At 42.3% G+C, this 27,184-nt stretch overlaps 1 protein-coding gene across 1 annotated transcript in view; it reads left to right on the plus strand.

Annotated features, from left to right (window-relative positions):
- The window catches only part of FBXW8 (F-box and WD repeat domain containing 8), a 119,367-nt gene that overhangs the window by 45,625 nt on the left and 46,558 nt on the right, over positions 1 to 27,184 (plus strand). Inside the window, exon 6 of the mRNA XM_011964541.1 lies at positions 10,614 to 10,771. Within this exon, the coding sequence (XP_011819931.1) occupies positions 10,614 to 10,771 (158 nt within the window). The remainder of the gene's footprint in view (positions 1 to 10,613; positions 10,772 to 27,184) is intronic.

Here is a 27,184-nt window from a genome sequence, read left to right on the forward strand (position 1 = left end):
GGGAGGCTGAGGCAGGAGAATTACTTGAACCTGGGAGACAGAGGTTGCAGTGAGCTGAGATTGTGCCATTGCATTCCAGCCTGGGTGACAGGGCAAGACTCCGTCTCAAAAATAAATAAATAAATAAATTAAAGTAAAAAGAATAAAAACAAAAGCAGTGGTAAAAACCATGTTGTTTTGCAACTGTGTTAGAAAGTAGAGAAGAGAAAGTCACTCAAATTCTATCATGGAATACAACCTTTGTTAAGGTCTCCCATGTGTCTGGTTTGGTTCTCAGTCTGTTTTTCTATGCATGTTTTTTCATAATGTGATTATAGCCTTTGTTAAATTTGTGGCCTTTTTCCCTCACCAAACTGATGAATTTTTTTCGTGTTGTATATTTTTCATTACTTTCTTTGACTTGTCGAAAAAACGCTTTGGATAATTATACCCCAGTTTCCCTATTTATTCCCCTAATAGTGAACATTAATGTCATTTCCTGTGTTTTGTTATATGGATGTTATGCATATTTTATGTATATATGTCTGCAAATTTTTCTCCTTTTTAGCACTACAAATCTTTATTTTAAAATGATTAGACACATGCTACTGTAGAAACTTGAAATTCTATATAAGTGCATAAAATAGAGAGTTAAAGTTCTTTCATTATTGTCTCCTAGTCTTGCATTCCTGATTGTTTTCCTAGGCTAGAGTCCTGTAAGCAGAATTACTGGATTCAGGAGAATGAATTTTTATTTTCCAGATTAATAAATTATTTAAAAATGCTTTTGTAGCCCTCAGCTTCTTTGCAATCTAACCTTTTGACTTGAAGTCTCCAAACCATCCCTGCCATCTTCCTGTCAGTGCTGTACATAGTGAGAGCCCATGCCTCCTGCCTTCTTCCTTCCTCCCCATCTAACCTGGCTCCGTCCCAGCCCTACTGCACTGCACTCTCAGAGGTCCCCTGTGATCTTTTGCTCAACAAACCAATGGCCTTTTCTTGGCTCGTCCTCTCCAGCCTCTTGGCAGCATTTGGTCCTGTTGACTTTCCCCTTTTGAAATGGTGGCGGCCTTGTGTTAAGCATCTTTGTGCCCTCAGAGTCTAACATCTTTCCCAGGACCCAGGAAACTTTGAGGCAAGTGTGTAAGAAAGGAAAACTCCCTTTCGGCGACCCCACACTCTGGGCTTCCATTACCTCCTTGAGCACCTTCTCTGGCCCTCGCTCTTGCCTTTCTCTGCTGTCACTTGACCACTTAGCAGGGATATGCAGCAGCGCAGAAAAGACCTGCACCCGTTGTTTTCTTTGCTAGAGAGAGAAGTGGATGTGCCTTCAACTGCGGCTGAGCCATTCAGACACCACTTTTACTTTGCTTTTTCAGCGAACATTTCTCATTTCTTTAACTTGAGAAATATTTGTGTTCACAAGTCACCAATCTCTACAGAATCAGTCACCTGTCTTTCTCTCAAAGTTCAACGCCTGTCTGCATTTTTATCGGTGATCTGCTGGACCTCCAGAAATGCTAGCAAGGTTTAGTGTGTGTTTTCCTTGTGTTTTAGCAGAGAGGTTGTCTAGAAAGTTAGTTGATAGTAAGTGATCAGGAAACGTGTCTTTTGTTTCTTTGATTTATTGTGGTAACAGCTCTTAGAATTTTAGAATGTTTTGAAAATTATATGTTTATTCTTGAGAAGAAAGAACAGAAGAAAGGGGTATATGGAAACCTTCCTGTTCTGTTTTGTGATGCTTAGACTGTTCTCGTCTTCCTTCTCCCCAGTTGCCCTCTGGAAGCCGAGTGTTGCAATCAGATGACATCATGAGTTCAAAAAAGTCACAGTATAAAACCTGAGGTACAGGACTAGGTGTCGTTTGCCATAAGTAGTGAAGGAGAGCCACCTAGTGAAAAGTGCATCTCAGGTAGAACCAGGAGCTCCTTGGAGGCCTTGTGCCAGCTCTGCTAACCATTAAGCCATTAGCTCACCAGAAGCTTTTATCAGATGCCCAGGAGTATGATGTTTTGCAATAAACTCCCTCCTCATTGTTACTTGAGATTCGTAAGGCTAAAGCACTCTAGTTGGCATAAGAAAACACCTTTTTCTATTCACATGAGAGGACATTTTCCCTCTTTTGGTTTTAAAAAAACATCAAGCACCCTGTTTGTGTTGAGGTTTTTTTCATTACTCCTAAATATTTTTTCCCCTGATTTCTGCCTTTTTAGCCTGCAGTTCCTGCCTTTATTGGAAGGAGCAGGACTGTGTATCCATGTTTCTCCTCTGCCAAGTGTGGTTGGAAGGAGCACTGTATCATTTGTTGCAAAATATTAGCGCTCTTCTTTCCCTAAAAACACTCAGTTGTCCCATTTTTGCTTCATTCCTTTTGAGGCAAGTGTGCCCAAGTAGATACAAAACAAAACTGCCTATACCTCTCTAGCAACCAGCTGATCTCTGGCTGCTGCTTCAGCTGCCAGACATGACCTGATTCAAATATGTTGTTATTTTTCTGAGCCCCATTCATCCAACCTGCTGTCAGAGTGAGAGGGTTTCCGGTTCTTTGGAGACAGAAAGCAAAATTTGGAGCTTCTGATTTATATATGGAAAAATTGGTGTCTGAATCTTTGGTTGGTTCAGTTTGCCTGTTGGCCCTTCAGTGGAATTTTATCATTGTTTTACATTTAAGAAGTATTGGAAAATATCATTTTAGACAGGCCAGGCACAGTGGCTCATGTCTGTACTGCCAGCACTTTAGGAGGCCAAAGTGGGTGGATCACTTAGGGTCAGGAGTTTGAGACCAGCCTGGCCAACATGGTGAAACCCTGTCTCTACTAAAAATACAAAAATTAGCTGGGCATGGTTGCACGTGCCTGTAGTCCCAGCTACTCGGGAGGCTGAGGCAGGAGAATCGCTAGAACCCAGGAGGCGGAGGTTGCAGTGAGTCGAGGTCATGCCACTGCCCCCCAGCCTGGGCAACAGAGTGAGACTCCATCTCCAAAAAATAAACAAAGTCATTTAAGGTAACTTGAAATACCTTGCTTTTAGCCATGTTGTCCTCTGCCTTTTCCAGTAATTACAAATGTACCTGTTATTGGCTGGGCACAGTGGCATACCTGTAATCCCAGCACCTTGGGAACCCAAGGCAGGTGGATCACTTGAGGTCAGGAGTTCGAGACCAGCCTGGCCAACATGGCAAAACCCCTTCTCTACCAAGACTACAAAAATTAGCCAGGCATGGTGGCACACACCTGCAATCTCAGCTACTTGGGTGGCTGAGGTCCAAGAATCACTTGAACCCGAGAGGTGGAGGTTGCAGTGAGCCAAGATCGTACCACTGCACTCCAGCTTGGTGACAGCGAGACTGTCTCAAAAAAAATTTGTTTTAAAAAGGACCTTTTTATCAACTGTATACCATGCCAAAATATGAATAGTAGCTTTAATGTGAATATGTACATATTTGCCCTGAATTTAAAAATATTTTCTATTCAGAAACTGAAGCCCTCAAGGATGTTGTTTCCAGCACTCTCTTAGTTTTATATGAATGTGTAAAAAATAAATACTGCCTGTGGATTACTTTGAGGCTTTTGAGATAACAGACGCTTTGTAAATAACATAGGTAGAAGGTTGTGTGAGATAAATGTTGCCCATATATACTTACTAAGGACATGCTTCCCATCTTTCTCCTTTTTTAAAAAAACTTTTTCCCCTAACAGTTTTCCTTTAAACCTTGTTGTGTATAGATTTTCTGCTGCTGCTTATTGTGACATTGGACTATTCCCCATAAGGAATTCGATCATTACCCGTTAGGGACCTCTTTTTAAAAATACTTTTAAATTTATTTATTTTCTGCTGTGAGGTATACATGCTCTTCTGGTAAATAAGTCTGAGGTAAGATATTGATAAGTGACTAGAGGAGAGCATTACATTTATTATATCTTTAATGAAGGAGCTCCAGAATATCCTTAATAAATACTGGTGAACTCATGACTGCATTTATCCATCTCTGGTTCTCCGAGGAATAATGGGAAGGGCCACAGCTACAATAACTCTGCATAATCATCATTGACTCTGACTCTATTGATTGTGATTAACCAAGATGTATGGAAAACAGTTTTAAGTGTGTAGTGCATGTATCTCATAAGGTCCATTAAGACGTTCATTATTTTTCAATTGATGCGTCTTAAGCCCCACTTGATGTTTGTTGTAGTGCATTTCCACAGAAGGACTCTGCACTGTGGGATTGAGTTCATTTTGTTAATTGCATAATACAACCCTGTCATGTTTCATAGAAAATAGTAAATACTCTTGCTTTTATTGATTGGTATTCTTTGGTATTACTGAAGAAAATATGGAGCAAGTGAATAGTTCTTTAAACCTTTACACGTTAAGGGCATGAATGTTTCTTGAAATGTGGACACTGTCGTTTTAGGAGCCCCTGCCTGATTGCTCAGTAGGCTTTAAACCACTTCCATCTTCTGGGTTTAAGTCAACAGATTCATTCATTCTGTCAACACCCACTAAGCATGGATGAATACCACACACAACCCCCTTGGTCATGGGGAGTTTATAGGCTGGTAAGGGATCCAGTTGCTGGTGTTTACAGAGCACTGTGGGAGGTGTTAGGGTTGGGGAGGAGCATGGTGCCATGACATGCTAGGGAGGGGCACCTCGTACAGGCTTAGCATCAGGGTAGCTTCCTCCTGGGAAATGACTTTCAACCTGAACCCGGAAGGATGACTAGGACTTGGCCCGGTGGAGTTTTCTTTGGGGCAGAGATGCTGCCCTCCTCACTCCCCAGCCAGTAGCGATCATGAATAACCCATTACTGCGTTTGTTTTTCTGGTAAACTGGATGAAACACAGCTTCAGAATCCTTCTCAACACAGAGCTCTAGGCAGCCACTACTACATATTGGATTTGACACACAAATGAAACCATTTGCTATTCCTGGCCTGAAGCCTCATAACAGGGCCCCTCTTGGCTGCTCTGGGTGCCTGATCAGAATAGAACTGTGACTTGGTTTGGGAGTGGCTGTTTGTGTATGATCCTGTAGAGAGAGAAGTCTTACTAATGGTTCCACATGTTCTTCTGCATGCCCTGAGAAGCAGGCCTGGGAGGCACAGGTTGCACCTGCTTAGCCCTCAGTCCTGCTCCCAGCATACTGAGCCTTTTTTGTTGGCTTCTTGCCTTTCAGTTGCAATTTAGTGGTCGAATTGATGGCTTAGGGTCAGGGGCTGTGTCCTGCAAACCTGAGTCACAATATTGAGAACAATAAATTCCTTATATTGCACTTAAATGGGGGTGGTTCTTAAAAGCAGTATTTGTTTAAAGACAGTGTCATCTGAGGAGGCAGAGTGGCTTGTTGGCTAAGCAGTGATTGAGAAAAACCTGGGGCACATTTTGATCCCAGCTGTGCCACTAAAGTGTTTCTCGTGACCCTGGATAAGTCACTTAACCTTACTTCTCAGTGTTCTTAAATCAAAACCACCTCCCAGCTTGCTAGGAAGGGCCTTAAAAATTTTGTTTTTAGCAAAGAAGAACTGACACATGGAACAAAATAGAAACGCTGCTGGATACTTATGAAGAAAAAAGGTTGTTTTTAGCTGTACAGTATTTATTCCTTCTTCTTCTAGTCTGTTAGTCCAAATAAGTAATCTGCTTATTGGAAACTTACTAGTTAATGAAAGCTCTTTGGTGGTAAATCGTTTTAAATTGGCAATCCCTTTGGCACACAGAGCTCGAGAGAGGCTCTATTCCCATTCTTTCAACAAAAATCAGCTGTGGTCTCCGACCTATTTATTTAGAGGTAAACTCAACCTTGCCAAGTGTAGGAAAGACTGGGAGAGCACACAGCTTCACTGGGCTGGGGCATATCCTCATTTGGAAGAGACTTCTTTCTTCTTCAGTTTTTCCTTAGTGTTCTTACATCAGCTAGTATATTAGTTGCAGTTGTACTTTGCACAAACACTAATTAGAGAGTCATCAACATTGGGGTCCAAAGGCTTACTGACAATGTAACTGTCATAGTGGCATCTTAATTGGTTGAGTGTAATTGTCATTAGGCAGCGATAAAGACATCTGGAGCTCTGGAGAAAAATCAGCTTTTTTTCCTGCCTCCTTTCGTTATCTGTTCTTGCTTCTCCTGGCCAATGTTGTTAAGCACTTTTAGATCACATTTAAGGTTTGGTCCAGGTCCCTCTGCCCCAACCTGTGTTTTACCCTACCGAAGATGTCTGTTTCCTTAGCACAAGTTCATTAGCATGGAGGCTGCCTCCCATGCTATTGTGGCTTTCACTTAGGTTAGATTTGAGAGCCCGCTGCTGAGTCATAACACAGTACCTGCTGCAGTAGGATGTTTAGCCTCAGTTCCTGTCAATACAGGAGACGTAGAGCCTTTTATATTTTACCTCCTGAGTCATTTTGCAGCAAAACATTTTTGTTATTATCATACCTTTTGGTCATGGAGAATGAAGCTAATTTAAATAGATATATGGAAAATTTCTAGCTTATCCCCTGTTTTATAGTTTTCAGTCAGTTTGGAAATAAGTGGAAGCAGTCTAATGCACATCAGTGTGTGCATTCTGCGTGTTTCACTAATCATTACCACTGGAAAGTGGGCAGTGGAAATAAAGAGGTACCCCTCAAGCCAGTCAGGTTGTTACCTGCGGACACCCCCTTTCAGTCACCATTTATTTATGATTAACTCTGTGTAAGGCACTGTGATGGAGGCTATGGCACTGCGGTAGGGCCTTCTTGAAGACTTTACAGTCAAGTTGAGGAGACGATCAATGCATATGGACTGTAGTAGTAAAAGCAGTTTCTTCAGATAAAGGGCATAGTAGTTGAGTCAGAAAGCTTCAGGCTTCATGGAGGAAGGGAGGGCCTATAGTAGACCTTGAGGGTTTGGTAGGATTGGGCTGAGTTGGTGGTTCTCAATCTTGGCTGTATATTGAAAACATTGATACCTGATTCTATCCCCGGACGGTCAGATTTATTTGGTCTGGGAGGCTGGAGTGCAGTGGCACGATCTCAGCTCACTGCAACCTCCACCTCCCAGTTCAAGCGATTCTTCTGCCTCAGCATCCCAAGTAGCTGGGATTACAGGCATGCACCACCACACCCGGCTAATTTTTGCATTTTTTGTAGAGACGAGGTTTCACCATGTTGGCCAGGCTGGTCTTGAACTCTTGGCCTCAGGTGATCTGCCCACACCCCCTCGCCCAGCCTCTCAAAGTGCTGGGATTATAGGCATAAGCCACCGTGCCTGGCCTGTATCTGGACTTTTTAAAGCATTCCAGGCAATTTTAATGTGCAGCCCAGGCTGGACCCCACTGGGCTGGGAGATGAGGAGGTGAAGAACTGCAGGAAGGTGGGGCAGGGAATCAGTTCAGAGGCAAGAACATTTGGGAGCCTCTCTGGAGGCTGGCTTGTGTGAAGGGAGAGTAGAAGATGAGGCTGGGGAGAGGGGTGGAAGCTAGTTTGTGGAGTTTTTTCAGTAGGTCTCATAATTAAAATTTAATTCAATAAGGTGTTAAGATGTAAGACCTTATAGAGGGTTCTCGGGGTGTATGGCAAGTACTGTTCTAGTCTGACTGTTGTAGTCATTGCATGCACAGCTGTGAACAAAACCTAGGCCCTGAGCTCAGAAGCTTCAAGCTGGTAGGGAGATGAACAGTGAGATGATCACAGACACCCACAACTGCCATGAGGGAGACATCCAGGCTGCCATCAAGGTAGATCGTAGTGCAGTGTAGTGTGGCACGTGAGGGAGAAAGGAAGTGGTTCCAGAAGAAAGATTCGTGCAGTCAGGTGTTTTGAAGGGCTTGGCTTGTGGGGGAAGACTGAATGAAAGCAGCTCGGAATCAGGGAGCCTGTGGTAGTCGGGTGTGAATGTGAGGTGTTGGGAGATTTGGACCAGGGTGGCCTCTCTGGGAATGAGCAGAACAGAACAAGCTTGGCACCTGAGTATATATAGTGGTGTGGGTAGTGGGCTACAGCGATGTTGAAGGGGCCCCTCTCCTTCCGTACCAGTGACCTGGGACTGATGATCCCATTGATAAAAATAAGGAATTCAGACACCGGCTAGTTTGGCCATGAGCTGAAGCATTTGATTTTAGACGTGTGGAGTCACAGTGTGAGTGGACCACCCTCCTCTGTGGGAGAAATGCTTGCCCAGGAGCCCCTCAGATATGAATAGAGTGCTGCTATCTGTGGGGTTCCTGCCCTCCTTCTCTCCTCTTTCCCTGAGTAAGGAGCGGGCTCAACAGTTTCTATTTCACAGCTCACTATTGTCTGGTTCAGCAGCTAAAGCACTTTTTTCCAAGCTTTGTTGTTTTGCTGTCATTTTGGCTCAGTACTCTGTGTTCAGGGAGCTGGGAGGCTGGAGCTGAGGCCACCTAAACCGTCTTTCCTCTCCACCCTTGCCTCCCCACTGTGTCCCCTGTGGGAGCACCACCGAAAACAGTGTGCAGACTGCTGGTGTGGTGTGACACATGGTTAGCAGGAAGCAGAAGGACAGAGACTGGTAGGAAGGAAATACAGTTTCCTAGTTTATGTACTTCTTTTTCTCAACGTGCCTTACTTTTCTGATCTGAATTCACTTTATCTTTCACTTACCATCTCTGTATTTCCAAAAGGCGTTGCCATCCTTCTTATCTTTCCTGAATTGGCTGGTTCCTGTTACATAGAATTTAACCACAGGAATCTAGTCCCACAGTCTAGACGTTCAAACATGTCTCATCTGTTGTGTCTCTGTAGCTAAGCAAGTGGCCTTACTCCAGCGAATGGCCTGAGTTGTTCTCAGGGTATCACACTGAGCCCGGTATTTTGAGGGCAGTGAGGTCCATGGTATGTGTTCTGGTGTAGGGTTCCTCATTCAGAAGGGTGAGCTGACCGCTGCCTGGAGAGCCTGGGGGCCAGTGGCCATGCTTTGGCTGGGGTGATCTCAGTATCTGCCCTTGCTTGCACTTTGCTGGGCTTAAGGACATTCATCTTGTGTTTCTGCTTACTGGAGGATCAGTGGTCAACCCAGAGGCATAGCAGGCCAGGTTCAGAAAGCATGTCTCTCCCGTTTGGCTCTTTATCCCACTTGTGCACTCTCTGGGTGCCACGCTGCAGGTAGACAGCCAAGTTCTCCAACCAAGGAATTGGGGTGACAGAATGGCCTTTGGACTGTGCAATATATGTATTTACTGTAGATTAAGAATTTGGGTGCAGTACTACTAGTAAACAAAGCACTCCTGAATCACAGTACTTCTCTATAAGAAATTCCACCTGAGGCCAGTTGTGGTGGCTCACACCTGTAATCCCAGCACTTTTGGAGGCCAAGGTGGGTGGATCACTTGAGGCCAAGAGTTCCAGACCAGCTAGGGGCAAAGCCCCATCTTTACTGAAGACTGAAAAAACAAACTGGCCGGACATGGTGGTGCATGCCTGTAATCCCGGCTACTCGGGAGGCTGAAGCAGAAGAATTGCTTGAACCTGAAAGACAGAGGTCTTGCAGTGAGCCGAAATTGTGCCACTGCACTCTAGCCTGGGTGACAGAGTGAGACCCTGTCTCAAAAAAACAAACAAAAGAAAACGAAAACCAAGAAATTCCAGGTTGATCTTCTATAGCTACTTCACTAATGTGTCACATCATAGATTTCAGTGACTCAGTGAATCTCAGAGGTTATCGCATCAACTCGCCAAAGAAACCCTGCAGGAACTATGGCTAGGGCCTCAGGAAGACTGTGAAACCCCTTAAATCCTTGGCCTATCTTTGTGATTGTGTGGTTCTATCATGAGGCCCTTAAAGGCATTTCTCACCCCTTTTTCCCCCATAACACTCAATTGCTTTGCAAGTGGAATAAAACCCTCCGCAGCAGACATAGGCAACATAGCTTAAATACCTTGGTGACGGGCAGCACCCCACTTTATTATCTGGCCATTCTATCATCCTGGGGGCCTCGTGTCTGAGTAGGTTCAGCCTGGCCCTGGCTTTGATGGAAGGAGTCATTTGTTGGAGTGGCACTAGTCATAGGAGAGAGTGAGTACTTCTGTTTTCTAAGTGGGCAAAACCAGGGAGTGTCGTGCATTCAGCAAGAGCTTTTCACGAGCAGGCAGCATTGTCTGGCTGCTAAAGGCAAGATTTAATTGTTTCAGCAAATCAATTAGTCTTTAGGGACTTTAATCAGTCAAATCTGATGCATGGATGAGGTATTAGAAAGCCTGTGCCTGTAAGACCATTAGTTCTGAGTATCCCTGCAGCATCTCTGTCTTTCGTATGAGCGAGTGTGTGTGTTTGTGGGTAAATAGTGTGGCTTATACAAATTTCTGCGAGTGATCCCTGCAGTGGGAGAGCTTGTAGGAGCAGATTGTTGTAATAGTGTAAAAGGAAAACCAAGGAGATCTTGCTACCCATGTCTTATTATTGTTTTCTCATTTGAGATTGTCACCATTGTGCTGTGAGAATGTGAAGCGTGTTCACAGCCTTCTGTCATCTAGTTGACATTTTCTCCTGTTGGAGTCACTCATCTAAACAGTGCCGCAGGAGTGGCTCCACACCACCCGATTCTTACTTGTCTGTTGTTGTAAGGCTCTATGCATTTTCCCCACCATAGCCCTGCTCTTCAATCCCTTTTTGGAACCAAGTGTGTCATTCTCTTCCAGATATACATCAGGGGACGTGAGAGTGTGGGACACCCGCACCTGGGACTACGTAGCCCCCTTCCTGGAATCCGAGGACGAGGAGGACGAGCCTGGAATGCAGCCAAATGTCTCCTTTGTGAGGATAAACAGCTCGCTGGCAGTAGCAGCTTATGAGGATGGTAAGTAACCACAACCCTCCTCCCTATTAAGGAAAAAAAAAGCTTTACAAAAATTAAGCAGCTGTGGCCGGCTCCCCCCTGTAATCCCTCCATACGTACACGTGGGCACACACACATGTTCACACACACACACTCACTTTTGCCTTTATGTGAAGAAGTTGGCCAACAACCGTCAATGCATTAGTAGGCATTGGAACACAGCACCCATTAAAACTGGTGTTTAATTCCTACTGGAACTGTCAGGCTGGGCGCTAGTGCCAGACACAGGGCTGGCCAAAGCATCTTAAGCAAATAACTTGTTTGATGTAAAATATTAAATATACTTGGCCTACTTTTCCTTTAGCCTCTGCTCAACCCAAAGGGAATAGCAAAAAGGGGATAGACATAGATCATCTATTGACAAATATGGATACAGAAAAATAAAAGTCAATGCCTACCTTTTCCTGGCACTTAATATACTATACAAGATAATTGATAATAATATGTTTTCTCTTTGACATTGGTAGAATTCTTTTTGAACATGAACAACTATGGATTTTTGGAACTAGGTGGGAATAGTCTAAAGTTAGCTTTACCTATATAAAGAAACTCTTGACAGTGTATGGCTGTCATGGTCATTTCAATGGCCATGATATCCAGTATGCCCACCTCTCATGCTCCTATCCTCCGTTATATCGTGAAGTGTTGAATCTCCACAAGCTTCATGACCCCACTTGCCCAAAAGTTGGGACCACAACATATTTCAGAATGTTAAGTGTTCATGTCATGGCACCACTGCAAATCTTCAGAGTCATTGTGACATTAGCAGTTGGCTCAGAGGGACAAAACTAAAATAGCTAATGGGGAATTTTATACCCATGTGCTGTTTAAAAATAAAAATTAGGGCTGAGATCTTACATATATATACCTATATATATATTTGAGACAGGGTCTCACTTTTTTGCCCTGGCTAGAGTGCAGTGGCACTATCTCAGCTCACTGCATCCTTGACCTCCCGGGATCCAGCGATCCTCCCACCTCAGCCTCCTGAGTAGTTGGGACTACAGGCACATGCCACCATTCCCAGCTAATTTTTTGTATTTTTTTTTTTTAGAGATGGAGTTTCACCAAGTTGCCCAGACTGGTCTTGAACTCCTGAGCTCAAACTGTCCACCTGCTTCAGCCTCCCAAAGTGCTAGCATTATAGGCATAAGCCACTGCGCCTGGTCTTGAAAATATTTTTATATTTTATATAATTACTTTAGCAATGTGATGTTGGTTTGATGTTAGTAGACACTATTGATGGATTTCCTTTTCAGCCTATAGAAATTCAGCTAAGCTATTTCTGTGGTGTAATTGATATTTCATATATTTATTGAGACCCTGGATAGATACCATAAGAACAGCTTAAACATGTTTGCTACTTTCCAAATTATCAATGAGTTTTTTTTCCAAAATACCTATGCAAAGATTGCAATCCTTTTAAGTTAGAATCATACAGTTTTAGGATCATCTAATAGCCATCTCCTACCATTCACACACACGAATGTGCACACACATACTCTTCTACAGATGGGGAAACGGAGGTGCAAAAACCTACTTCAGCTAGGTAGGTGAAGTCAGCAGTGAATCCAGAACTGTGATTGTGTCTCCAGGGCCGTGCTGCGGTGGTCATGCTGTTTATGGAATCCTGGACATAAAGACTCTTATAGAAATGTGCGCCCAATTGATTTGCAGCCCATGTCTCACATCTCGTGAGCTTGAAAATACAGCTTGAGGTCATGTGCAGGGGTGCTGCTGCTGGTTTTATGTTGTTAGAATTGTCTTCATTTCCCTCATCCCCTATTGTGGCACAGAAATCTTGGGAAAACAACGTAGGCATGATAAAGAATCTACTTTTTTTTTTTTTTTTTTTGAGACAGGGTTTTGCTCTGCCACCCAGGCTGGAGTGCAATGGCACCATCTCGGCTCACTGCAACCTCTGCCTCCTGGGTTCAAGCGATTCTCCCCTCAGCCTCCCGAGTAGCTGGGATTGCAGGTGCCCACCACAACAACCAACTAATTTTTGTATTTTTACTAGAGACAAGGTTTCACCATGTTGGCCAGGCTAGTAATCTACTTTCTTTGGTAAATGCTTAGCAATTGATTGCCAAAATATATTTTATATTCTTTTTTTTTTTAAGTCATAGTTAGAATTCAAACAGAGCAAAAATGTATATAAAATGACAAAGAAAAAGTATGCAAAAAGAAGTCGAGGTATTCCTCCCTGTCCCATTTCCAGGCCCTCTCACATTTTACTCATGGAGGGGTCCTGCTGTATATACTTTTATACACTTTTTTTTTTTTTTTTAAATAACTTTATGGCACATCTTGGTGGTCTTCTGTATTCACACTTACATGGTAAACTTTATTCTTTTTAATGCCTGTGTAGTACTGCATTATGTGGCTGTACCATCGTTTATTTATTAGGACCCTCATTGATGCACATTTGAATTGTTCATTTTTGTTACTGAAAACAGTGCTGCAAGCAATATGCTTGAACGAGCGCCAAGATGGACTTGTCCAAGGGTGGCCGTGGGGTGAGGTGCAGTGATTGCTAGGTCGGAGGCTATGGCTGCTTTAGGCTTTGATAACTATTGCCAAATTGCCAACCAAAAAGGTTTCACCAGTTTTTAGACTCACCAAAAGTATGTGAGACTGACTGACAGGTGAAAATGGCATTTTATCGTTTTTGTTTGCCTTTCTTTAATCACATGTGGACATCTTTTCTTTGTGTGTTGTTAGCTGTTTCTATTTCTTCCTCTGCAAATAGTTTGTTCCTGTCTTTCTTCATTTTGCCTTTGGGTTGTCATCTTTTCTGACTGAAAAGAAAGCTTGGGAAATAATCCTTTGCGATATGTATTTCCGATATTTTTTCAGTATGTCATTTATTCTTTTTTGTTTGTTTTGAGACAGAGTCTGGCTTTGTTATCCAGACTGGAGTGCAGTGGTGCAATCTCGACTCACTGCAACCTCTGTCTCCTGGGTTCAGGCGTTCTCCGGCCCTCAGCCTCCCGAGTAGCTGGGATTACAGGCGCCTGCCACCACGCCCAGCTAATTTTTATATTTTTAGTAGAGACGGGCTTTCACCGTGTTGGTTAGGCTGGTCTTGAACTCCTGACCTCAAGTGATCTGCCTGCCTTGGCCCCCACAAAGTGTTGGGATTACAGGTGTGAGCCACTGCGCCTGGCCTGTGATTTATTCTTTAATGGACTTGTTTTCTAGAAAGTACTTGGTGTGTGTGAACGATTTTAATTTTTTAATCTATAAGTGAGTGGGTTTTATTTTATAATTTAATGTTTTTGATTACTACATTTTTAGGGTTCAAAGATCAAAATAATATAAAGTTATGTATTGAGAAATCATGCTGCCACCCACTTTTGTCTGCTCCATTCATAAGTAATCATATTTTTTACTTTCTTATATATCCTTGTATTTTAGTATTACAAGTACAAGCAAATATGAGTGTGTATATTCTTATTGCCCCCTTTTCAAAAAACAAAAGACAGCATACTATTTATATGATTCCACACCTTGACTTTTTTCTCTAAATAGCATATCTTAAAAGGCAGTCCATGTCTGTGTAGAGAGTACCCCGTTTGCACGCCTGAATGGTAATTCCATTGTGTATAAGCACTTTGGTTTATTGGAGGACAGTTGTATTGTGTTTGCCATTACAGTGGTGTAGTGAAAAACCTTGTAAAGATGACCTTTCACGCAAGCGCAAGGAGGATTGTTTTCTGGGTTACAGGGTAAATGCAAATGGAGTTTTACTATTTTATGCTCTCACCAGCAAGCCATGAGAGCGTGCCCGTTTCCTCACAGTTTTGCCAACAAAGTATGTTTCCAGCTTTTGGGTATTCATCAGTTTGAGAAGAAATGGTCATCAAGTGTAGTTTTAACTTACATTTCTCTTAGTGTGAGAAAGGTTAAATTTAAGAAAAAAATGTGTACCTGCTACTCGTAGTTCTTTCTTTTTCTTCTGTTACTGTTATGGCTTATTTTTTATATTTTTATCTTGACAGCTTCGTCTTGGATTAGTATGCAGTATGGTTCCAAGTACATCTTTTTTCCAGCATAGCCCATTTCTACCTAACTGGTTTAAGGCACTGCCTTTATAAGCTTGTAGCTGTGAAATTCACTTTGTATCTGGGTCTGTTTCTGAACTTTGTGCTCTGTTTCAGTTGGTCTGTCTGGCAGCTTACATTTACATCAAGCTTGTCAGTCTCGTCCTTTGGGGTTTCACGTCATGGTTGGGAAGATGATTACTCAATGCCTGGGTAAAATCTATAGTGCTTCCAAGGCTGCAGTGTTTCCATTGAAATCTTTGATTCGTTTCAAGTTCATTTTGGTATTAAGGGCTCTTGCTTTTTTAGAGCCCTTGTGTTTCTCTGCTCCTCTCTCATGCTGAGCTTGTTTTATTGGTCTGATTCGGGTTGTTACTGTTTCTGTGATAAACAACAAGTTCTATTCTTTTCCGCAGACCTCAGGTGGTGTCATCTTTGGTCCCCCTTCAGTTTAATAGATCGACACTATGGTATTTACACCAATATATTCATGAATAGCTACTTCTGGGCAAAGACAGATTCAAATAATCAAACCCACATTTTTATATTGCTTCTTTCCAGGAGCAGCTAACTGGCACTTCTTAGGCAGGAACATGACAAAAAAGGAAATTTACCTTGTGGGGTCTGCTGTCTAAAATTTGTGACATGGAAAAGAAGAATAAGATAATAAAATGAGTTAATGAACTTCAGTTCTCTGATTGTGCCAAAGTGAGGCTCTGTAGCCATTGAAACGCCCTTGCTGGTCTACACGCACATTCTCAGTGGAGGGAATCGTATCCAGAGGGGGAGATGGAACCTGCTTTGGGGAAAGGGAGTCATCCCTGCATCCCTTTTAGCCTCTTTGCCCCGTAGGAACACTGTACACGCACCTGGGGTGTAGAGATTTGGCAAGGTGATCCACAGTTGTGATTTTTTGAATTCCAACCCACTGGCCTCATATTTCTTCTGCCTTGTTTCCGATTGTCAGCACTGGCCATCCTCCAGTTTGATTTTACCACTAATTGTGTTGCACGTTACCATACCGAAATGAATCAAATCAAAATGCTTTTCCTGGAGCATTAGATAAAGCAGGCGAAGGTTCTGAGTAATGAGCAGATGCTGCTAATGCAGGGACGGCGGAGACCTTGCCAGGACTCCATCTGCTCCATGCTTGCCTGCCTTTGGCCTCATGCCACAGCATTAGGGAATGGCAGTGTGCTCGAAACCCACTCCCTGGTCACAGAGTTTGTCTTGAAAGCTCACTCTTTGGTGAGAAATGAGATTATACACTTCTTAGGTGCAAAGAAGTTTTTATTTGTCCCCCTCAGTGGAGAGAGGAGAGACGCGATCTGGTGCATATTAGCATGAGGAAGCCTGGATGGGACAGCCAGCAGTCCTCTTTATACGGTGCCATCAAGCACAGCAAAGTGGCTTATCCACCTCCGCAGCGCTCCCAGTGCAATTGTCTGAACACACACATGCTCCATTGTCCAGCACTGTGGCTGCCCGGGACTGTGGCTGCCCGGGACTGTGGCTGTCCGGGACTGTGGCTGCCCGGGACTGTGGCTGTCCGGGGCCCAGGTGACTATAATTTCTCATTTACTGACATATCAACAATGGACGGGGGGAGGGGGGGTTCTCTCCAAGCTGCTTTTTAGCGGTGAGCAGTAGGACCATGTTTTAGTTAGACGACTGTGGAGACTAGGTGCTTCTAAAGTTTTATTAAGATTTTATTTTTAGTAAAAAATAGTTCTTCAGTCGTTTTGCTTGTATCTTTTGTTTGTATGTTGATGATGACATTTGGATGTGATGGCATGGCCTTTGAATGCAGTATACAACTACCCCCCTGCCCCCAACATTGAAGTTTTAGAAGTGGATTCTTAACATGTTAAAGCATTGCTTGGGAGAAGGCTAAGGCAATTGACTGGATTGTGGAGAACTTGATTTTTTTCAAGGCCTTTCTTTTCCAGTCAGTCATGTCCTAAAAGTTTCAATAATCAGTTCTTGCCTGGTACCTTTGCCTACTCACCCTTTAGGTCCAGTCTTCATATTCGTACACTTTGCAAACAAAGCAGAATGAGACACTTTTCTAACAAAAAACAAAAAAACACACCATGTATATTCCTTGTAAAAGATAGGGTATGTTTATAAACGTAAACTTTTTTTTAACACTAGGAATGCTCACATTTTAAACATTCAGAAGGGAATTAAAACATTTAGGCTACGTGTGGTGGATCAGGCTTGTAATCCCAGTGCTGTGGGAGGATCTCTTGAGCCCAGGAGTTGAGACCAGCCTGGGCAACATAGTGAGCCTCCGTCTCTACAAAAAATGAACTAGCTGGGCATGGTGGGGTGCACCTGTGGTCCCAGCTACTTGGCGGACTGAGCTGGGAGGATCACTTGACCCCTGGAAGTTGAGGCTGCAGTGAGCCATGATTGCTCTGCTGCATTTCAGCCTGAGCAACAGAGCAAGACCCAGTCAAAAAACAAACAAACGAACAAAAACAAAGGCAGAAATCTGAACTGAGGGGTTTCGGTGTTTAAGGAATCCTTCTTAGGGCATTGAACTTTAAGTTGGCCTCTACCTGGCACATCTAGGATGTTAGGGTTTGTTTCACAGACAGGCCATAGAGACTGTATTAGGGGCTGGACGAGGTTGTTGAATACAAATGCTCTTTGAAAGCTTTTTCTATTCCTCAGTGACAGGAGCTTGAAATGATACATGCTCTGGGTAGAGTCTGTGTTCTATCTGAATAATGGGGCAGTGGGCCTCACATGAGAGTCCACAGATTGGATTTTGGGTGAGAGCTATGAGATCTGTAGAAATTTTTTTTTAATCTGTATTTTTGTTTTTATAGTAATCTTAAAAAATAAAAATAAACTAGATCTTTTGACCCCATGACTGAACTGTGCTGTGGGATCTCAGTACTGGAATTTACACTTTGTGTTTGAGGCTGTTGGTACCAAGTAACCACCTGCATGCCCGTATTGACCTTGTCATGAATTGTTTTTCACACCAAGGGGTGTCCACAGTTAATTTGTAGGGATCTACAAGCCCTCAAAGTTAAGAAACACTGGAAAGGCACCGTAGTATACTAGTAGGCACAGACTAATGGATGACCAATTTCTGGGATATCTATGCATTTTTGAAGTTACTAGTGAAAGTAATTTGAAGTATTTTTCTCCTGTAGAAAAATGTGGTACATTAAATTGTTAAGATTTAGTATTACTCTTTTGGTTTTTTGGAGGTGGTTTTAGTGAAAACTGATTTTTAATAATAGACACTCAGATGCATAAATTCACAGTAGCTGTTCTATTTTATTACAGTTGAGTTACAAACTGAAAGAAGCAATAGTAGCACAAGGTAGCTTTTGGGAGCTAGTTTAGACTTCAGAAATAAATTGCCCAAGTTCTTAAGTGTACCTAATGACAACTGAGCATGAATTTATTTGCTTTCTCGAGGAAGATAAATAGAATTTTAAGTGAGAGAATGTAACTTCCCTTTCACTGTGTGCAGTTTCGGTTGTGGCGTTTATTTCATTCTGAACCCCAGGGCTTGATCAAACTAGAAGTGAGTATATTTGTGGAATGAATATATTTTTGTTTGAAAAGCAAAATGCATCTGCTTGCTTGCCTTTTCATTCAAAAAGCCATTAAACGGGCTCAAGTGGAGTAGAAAGGTGGTCTGGGGGCCTGGGACAGTGTGAGAGGGAAGCTGAGCGAGGCAGTGGGCTGGGAGCTTGGCAGCATACAGGGAGACTGAGGAGGTAAGTATGTTAAGGCTCATGGGAGCCAGTTCTCTCATGCTTGGAGAAGGAAGGCTCAGGTATGGAAAGGGGATGGCCAGAATGAATCCTGTGGGGCTGGATTGGAATAGGAGGCATCAGTGTGGAATTTATGGTGTTAAATATAGATAGAGAAGTAAACAGAGATGTACATGTATGTTGTACGTATATACATTTATGTGTGTCCTGGCTTTGTTTGCTGAGAAGGTGTAAGAGCAGCAACAGTCCAGTAGCAGTGAGGACAACTCGTGTCCAACTCTTGAAGATATAACTTTCTACTAAAAGGAACCAGGGATGCTTGGAGAAATGGTGGACTCCAGGGATGGGGCAGTAAAATCACATAGTAAGCCTGGACCATCTGATTGCACTGAAGTGAAGAAGTGCTTGAAGAATGATGATGACATGTCACAAGGACACATAAGTGAGCTTGAAGATGTTCCCACTGGCCAAATCTGGGACAACTGGAGTATCAAAATCAATGTTGAAAACAACAGGTTACAACCCATTGAATAAAATAGGAATATATGAGTATACCGTGATAAAAATTAACAGATCAATAAATAAAAAGAGAGGAGAGAAAAATTTCCTTACAGTAGAATGCCAGCTAATAAATGCAGAAAGCGTGATGGGATTAGAAAATTACAAATTGGCAACCATCATGGTAATAACTGATTCAGACAAAAAAAAAAAAAAAAAAATCAATTGAGGCTAAAACCAGAGTGTAAGAATGGGATGAGGGATGGGGTCTTACATGGTCTCAAAAAATCTCCCCACAAAACACTTATTAATTAAAAGGGAGAAAAAGGTAACTCTGCAGTCAAGAAATCTAACAGGTACCATCTTAATAAAGTGGTCAAATTTAACATCATCAGTAACGATAGAATTGATATCCTGTGCCACGTGACAGGATGCAGTGAGAAAAACACAGAATCACTTCTGTGATATTATTCCAGCCAAAAGTGCACAGTCCCATCTAATCAAGAGAAAATACCACACAAGCCCAAATTGAGGGACATTCCACAAAATGACTAGCCTGTCCTCTTTAGCACTGTCAAGATTATGAAACTCAGGGAAGGTCTTAAGAACTATTCCAGGTAGAAAGAGAAGAGAGACATGACAACCGAGTGCAGTGTGTCATCCTGGCTTGGGTCGTTTTTCTACAAAGAATGTTACTGGGACAATTGGCAATGGGATCTGACAGTGAGTATATAGAAGTTCTTGCAGCTTTTCTGTAATTTTGGAAATTTCAAAATAAAAAGATAAAAAATAACATGTTCTTGAGAAAGATGAAGTAACAGGAACTGGATTTATCTTTCTGCCTTAGCTAGAAAACTGGACAAAATATATTAAACCATGGTTTCTAGACATTGGAAAATAAGTAGCCACACCTGTGATCTCTTGGAGGAGAACAAACATGGTGGGCCCACAGTTACACCAGCTCGCCAGCCGGAAACAACTCCAGACAGGGAGTGGGGACCTAAACAGAGTCTGGTGGCCTCCCTGACTTGAGGAGGCCCCAGTGAGGGCTCAGGGAAGCCAAGGTGGATAGAAGTTGTGGGCCAGAGTGTTGGAGAAGAGGGAGCTCCCAGAGGGAGAACCCCAGAGATTGACTGAGGATTCCCTCGAGTCTTTGGCTGAGTCCTACTCTGCACATGTGTAAGAGGAAATACCTGAACCAGGGAAAGAACTACCTGAAAGGAGAAGGCACAACAATTCTTGGAGCTCACATGAGGCTAAGAGTAGTTTGTACTTCCCCGAGAGTAGAAAGACCTCATAATTCATGGGTTGTTGAGTGGAATCCTCAGAAGGGTGCCATGTTTTAGTAATGGGGCTAAGTCAGCCCTAGACTAAAAGCCGCTCAGGATCCCCTAACAAAAAAGTTGGAAAGCAGGCCTCAAAAGGATCCAGCCAATTCTGAGTGTCTTAATTTTGCATCAGAGTAAACTTCCATACTATTTTGTAGAATACAACAAAAGCTAGCAACCAGCAGTGTAAAATTCACTATGTCTGTCATCCAATAAAAATGAAGCATGGCTGAGGCAGAAGGATCACTTGAGCCTGGGAGGTCAAGGCTCTAGTGAGCCATGACCATGCCATTGCACTCCAGCTTGGGTGACAGAGTGACACCTGCCTCCAAGAAAAAGAATATATTGTGCTACCCTGGTAACATTAAGCACAGCTAGTGCCCAGATTTTGATTTCTAAATGTTCTTCTATAAAAAGAACAAGGGCTAGGGCAGATTAATACAAGATGGATCTGGAACATTTTATGGGACCCGAAAGTAAGGATGTTGATAATAAATAAAAAGATGAGAGTAGGGCATCTGTAGGACAGTGGAACTAAATTGGAGCTTCTGAGAGCTAAAGGAAGGACAACTTGAACAACAAAACATGATGATAGTAATGGATTATAACCTATGGATAAATACCCATGAGTCCATATATTGGTATCAACAAATAATTGAATAAATAAAGGAGAAGAGATGGCTCTTCCTTACAGTAGTATTTCAATTGCTATATGGGAAGGGATGATGAAAATAGAAAGCCACCGTTTGGCATGCACCATAATCATAATTGTTGTAGGCAAGAATCACCAGTGGATGTTAAAATCAATGTGATGAATGTCTCCGTTTGGGCTGTTATAACAAAACACTATAAACTGGGTGACTTATAAACAACAGAAGTGTATTTCTGACAGTTCTGGAGGCTGGGAAGTCCAAGGTCAGGTCACTGGCAGATTCTACGTCTGGCGAGAGCCCTTCCTCCCAAGCGGTGCCTTCTTTCACATGGTGGAAGGGGCAGAGGAGCTCTCAGGCTCTGTCCTCATGACCTCATCACATCCCAAAGGCCTCATTTCCTGGTACCATCACTTAGGGGGTTAGGATTTTAACACTGAAATGGTGGTGGGGGGACACAGCATTCAGATAACGGCAGTGAGTAACAGGACATTTCCATGGTGTGAAATCATCACTCCGTAAGAGAAAAATGGTAACTTCACAGTAGAGAAAACTGGCGGATACCACCTTAACCAAGTGATGATAGTTAACATGACCAGTAATGAAACTTTGATATTATGTACCTCCTGATACATAATACACTGGAAAGGCACAACACTCCTTCTGATTTTAAACATGAGGAAACAGCAGACAATTGAGAGGCCTACAAAATAAATGAGCAGTACTTTTCAAAAGTGTCAGGGTCATGAAGGACAAGGAATGACTGAGTAATTGCCCCAGATTGGAGTCAATGAAGGAGACATGGCAGCTAAATGCTATGTGGAATTCTGGATTGGATCCTGGACCAGAAAAAATATGCTGCTAAGAGGACAGGTGAAATGCAAATAAAATCTGTAGATTAAATATGTTGCATCAGTGTTAATTTCCTGGCTTCCATCATTCTGCTATGGTTATGTAATAGGTTAACATTTGGGAAAGCTGGATGAAGCTATACTGGAACTGTTTGCATAGTTTTTATAACATTTTTGTAAGTCTGAAATTATTTCAAAATCAAAAAAGACATCAAATTACAGTATTAAATAAGATTGGGTTTTTCCCATAGCAATTTAATGCCATTTAAAAACAATGTTACATGATTCCTTAGGAAAGAATGTGCTTGCCCCTTTTCTGCTGTCTGACTGACTTGGAGGCCTGAGAGTAGATGGTACCCCTGTGTTGTTTTGGTGGTGGTTATATAATCAGGGATCCTCAGCATTTCTTTTTTCTATATCTTGCTGTTTGTCTTCGAGCTATTCCCTGCAACCTCCCCTTTTCTTAAAAAAAAAAAATGCATGATGATGAGTATCTAGTCTTTGGTATTTTGTTTCCAAAGGATCCTTTTTTTTTTTTTTTTTTTTTTTCAAAACAGAGTCTCACTCTCTTGCCCAGCCTGGAGTGTAGTGGTACAATCTCAGCTCGCTGCAACCTCCGCCTCCCAGGTTCAATCGATTCTCCTGCCTCAACCTCCTGAGTAGCTGGGATTACAGGCATGCACCAACCACCAAACCGGCTAATTTTTTTTTTTTTTGTTTGGTATTTTTATTAGAGATGGCGTTTCACCATGTTGGCCAGGCTGGTCTCAAACGCCTAGCCTCAAGTGATCTGCCCCCGCCCAGCCTCCCAAAGAATACTTTTTAAAGAATAGTGTAGCCATTTTATTTTAAAATATCAACATTTACAAACATGCCAGAAGTTACGTTTTTGCCACTACTTACAACTTATGACAAAAAAAAATTTTATCGGTTTCATATATAAAATGGGAAAAGAAGGCCTTGTTTTTCAAGATCATTTCAGGAGGTAATCAAAAAATCTGAAGAGCACTGGTCTGGAAGGCAGGTGGCCATGTGAGTCTCTGTCTTTATTGGGCTGTTGTGATCCACGTGATCCACTCTGTGGGCATGGGGGAGAGGGAGACCCAAGAGCCCCATCCCAGACATCAGGGGCCTTGTGGCAAAACCATCTATATGTTGGGGAGATTTGCATTGGCATCTGAAGGCCCAAGTGAGATGTTAGACTGTCTGTGGTTTCTGTCTTCTGATTCTTATTTGGCGTTAAGTAACTCAGAACCGACTGTAGTTTCACCATAATCTAAATCTTTATGTAAACTTTTTTCCCTGCTTTTTATTTGAGCCATTTATTACTTTCCTTGAAAGGGAATTAATTGATAGTATAATTTAAATTTTTTTTTGAGGATTTGGAATGAGATTTCTAAAGGCTGCAAAATGTCATCACTGGAATTTTCACCGTAGATCTGAGAAGACATTTAGTCTGTAGTGTGGCTGTTGAAAACGTTTGTAAAACACAGATTAAGGTATTTTTACTTTTGTTAGTGATAGCCTTTCAAATTGTTATTCTTAAAAAATTCTTTTATTGTGAAAAATTCAAAATATACAAAAATGGAACGAATAGCATGATGCACCCCCATGTACCCATCACTCAGCTTCAACAGTGATCAATTTTTTTAAAATCTACTACCACCCAGTCCACTGATTCCCCACTCCCCTCCCTAGAGGCATCTACTACTACCAGTGTCTGCTGATCTCTTCCAGATAGAGTCTATATTATGTTATGTTGGTTATAGAGAAAATTGGCCTCAGTCTGAGTCTGCGCACACAGTGATGTCTCTTTCACATTACCTGCCCTCTAAAATTTTCCCTTGTAGAAGCTGGTCCTAATTCTTTGCCTTCTCCATCAATCTGTTTTTCCTTTGATGCTAACTGGAAATTCTTCTATCTAGTCACATTGCCATAGTCTTAACATACACTATGTGCCTCCTTTTCAGTCTGCTGTCTCGTCATTTTTCATTCTTCTTTTTCAAGTGTTCTTTCTGCTTTGAATTTGAGAGCTACTAAATATATTCAATCTTACTTCCTCTTCTCTTGACTCAGTTTCTACTTTGGTGATCTCGCTGCTTTGTTTATGCCCTAACCAGTCGCCACCTCCACAAGCCTATTCAGATTCTTTTACTTGTCAATCTAAAATGCAGCTTCCAGAATGTTTTCTGTTTATTGTCTGCTTTAGGCAACAGAGCTGTAGAGCTGTGGTCAGCGGGAATGCAGGATGGCATGCCACAGTAGCTACAGTAACAAGAAACTTCAGCTTTTTCCTTTGTCATGACCCTTGTGGTTTAGCTGTTCTTTGTGACCCTTGTCTACACTGATACTAATCTCCCACCGGCACCTCTTCCATGAAGAGCAAAAACTTCTTTTGTCCTGTCCGACTTTGTGCTAGCTTTATGTCTCTGGCCTGATTTCAGAGTGGCGATGTGTGGATTTAATGAACAAAGAGGTACGTGTTAAGTAAGTGCTATGGATATATTTAAAATTTTTGTCAAAATACCTTTTCCTTTGTTGCAGAATTTCTTCTGACTCCTGCTTAATTTCTGATAGGCAAGTGCCTGTTTACATGGTGGAAACTGAGATTGCCAGCTGTCTATAAAGAGTCAACTTCATTCAGTATCTCTGAACACAGTGAATTGATCCTGTCTATTTAACGATCATGAAGTTGACACCAAGCTTCAGGTGTTTATTGTGCAAGCTCAAGAGGATGGGAGCTCGTGGCTGAAATAATTTCTAATCAAGAAACCACTAAAGACCACAAGACCAGCTCTGTAGTTCCAGAAGGAACTAGTCTGTGGCCTTCAAAACTGTTAACCTGTTTTAAATTTTGTGGTGCATGGAAAAGATCAAAGGGGAGGGAGGAGTATACCAATTGTGTTTTTTTTCCAAAACCAGTTCAGCAGTTATTTACCTTTCAGGCAATTAACATAATTACCATTATGCTAAAAAGTAATTTTGGAAAGTTCTGCCCTGAGCTCTTACGACTCCACCGGGACAGTTTTAGTTGGGACTTATCTTTTTGATGGAAGCTTAATTGCAATTTTGGCTTTGTGCACACAAACAGAAGCAGCTAATTGTTTAGGCAAATAGCAGATTAATTTAAATATGCATCCCTAATAAAACAAAAATGGTATCCATTATGGTCCTTGTTCCCATGACGAAGAATATAAATATTCTGTGCAAGTACCATTAGACGGAGGTCTTAAGGATTGTCGACATTATTTCACAGTGGTAGCACTTTCCAGATATCGAGTAATCTTTACAAAAGCTAACATAAATCAGTTTAAACTCATTTAGATCCCATTTCCACTATGTGCAGTTTCATTACCACACTCTGGCTGGCCTCCTTAGGGAGGTGGGAGGGGCCTGCTGCAAACTGGCATGGGTGCCCATCCACAGCTGCTGAGCAGGCTTTATGTCTCCTCGAAAGACTGGCCATCGTTACTCATGTCATCGTTAATGGCTGTTCCTAGTCTAGGCTGAGCTCACAGTTCCTTCAGCCTGGCTGCTGCTTGTCAAGGTGGAGGGTCCTGAGCCCAGGGAGCAGGTGGGACTGCCAGGCCCTGCCCCTTCTCCTTTATTAGGCCAGTGGCCCTCACTTGTCTTCTGGATGTTTCAAGAGACCCAGTTTCTTCTTTTGTCTGCATCCTTTTCCTGTTTGTTATGAGTGAAACAGTGTTGTTGCGATCCCAGCACTACTCAGAATTAATCATCTTTTATCCAGCTACTGAGGTTTGGTCAGGAAGGAAGAAAAACACTTGCTCTTTCTGTTTCTCTAGGGGCAAAACGGGGGCTATACACTCCGGCCTTCAGGATGATGCCTGGTGCAGGGAATGGCAAAAAAAAAAAAAAAAAAAAAAAGACTTGCTGCTTATGCCACTGCTAAGAAACCAAATAGAACCTCCCTTTGTGTTTGCCGAGACTATTTCTCTTGTTTTACCTTGGCCTACTGTGCAGGAGAGATATTGTAGAGACCTTTGCCGGGGTGGGCGGGGGGTGTCTCCTTGCCCTGAGGTCCCTCCCCAGGCCCTTGCCAGGTGGGCATGTTCATAGTATTTGAGTTAGTCTTTTGGCCTCAGCTAATTGGATGAGGGATGGGGCGTCAGTCCTGGGGGAAGCTGATTCATGGACTGGGATGGGCTGGCTGGGACTCAGACTTTGTTGCATGCTTGGAGTCGAAGACCTCCTGGAATGGAGACACCACCCTTTCTTCATGTACCCAGGGATGAGAGAAAGCTGGTTTCCGAAGAGAAGAATGAAATAGAATTGCAGAGAGAAGCAGAGATAAGATCTGTGGTGCACACAAGTTGTATACACTACTTTGGTTCTGCATGTCTTCCTGGTTCCTGCTTCTGATCCCTTATCACCTGCAGCTGTACTTCCTGCCCTTGGGCTCCATGAAATAGCCTCATTCCAGTTTCCTTTTGTGTTTAAGCCAGTTTCAGTGGGTTTCGTACAACCAAATGTTTCGATGTTGAAACATATGACAAGCATTCAGCAAACCTTTATTGATGTATAGCCACATCCAGCACTCTGAATTCCCTACTGTAGGGTGTAGAGAGGGAAAAGGACACAGTCTTGCCACTTCACAAATTCACACAGTGTCAGGAGCCAAATCTATTTCATTGCTAGGTCTGCAGTATGATAAAACTTGACTTTTCAAATGAATTTACATCAGATAAAAAAAATACCTATTTGAGAAGTGAATTTCCTTGGCTCTGACGGACACTGACTACTTCTTCCTTAGTAGTTACGCAATAAATGTGGACCTGGTTCAAATTAAAACGTCTAGAAAAGTTTGCTGCTGCTTTTCTGGGGTCTTAAAATAGTGTGACAGCATGACCAAAAGTTCAGCTTATTCCTTGTTCCATTGTGCTTTGTGTATATCTCTCTGTGATAACTGTGTTTTATAATTTAGTTATTAAATATTTGTTTCTCTCCAGTGTGTGTTTTGTGAGAACAGGTATCCTTTCAATTCTTATATGTCACTAAAATGTTGGCTCCGTCAGTCAGGGACTTCTTTTGTTTTATTTTGTCTTATTCACTGTGATACCCCAGTCCCTAGAATAGTGCCTTGGTACAAAACAGGGAGCTCCATAACTACCTGTTGAATGTATTACTGCATTGATTCCTTTTTGGCTAAATGTAGCTGATGATAATCAGCCACACTATTATAGAGCATTCTTATAATTCAGTTATTCACTATTCAAGTCCTTGCAGTTTTGAGATTA

The sequence above is a fragment of the Mandrillus leucophaeus genome, unplaced genomic scaffold (genome assembly GCF_000951045.1).
Source record: "Mandrillus leucophaeus isolate KB7577 unplaced genomic scaffold, Mleu.le_1.0 Scaffold7, whole genome shotgun sequence".
NCBI classification, from domain to species: Eukaryota; Metazoa; Chordata; class Mammalia; order Primates; family Cercopithecidae; genus Mandrillus; species Mandrillus leucophaeus.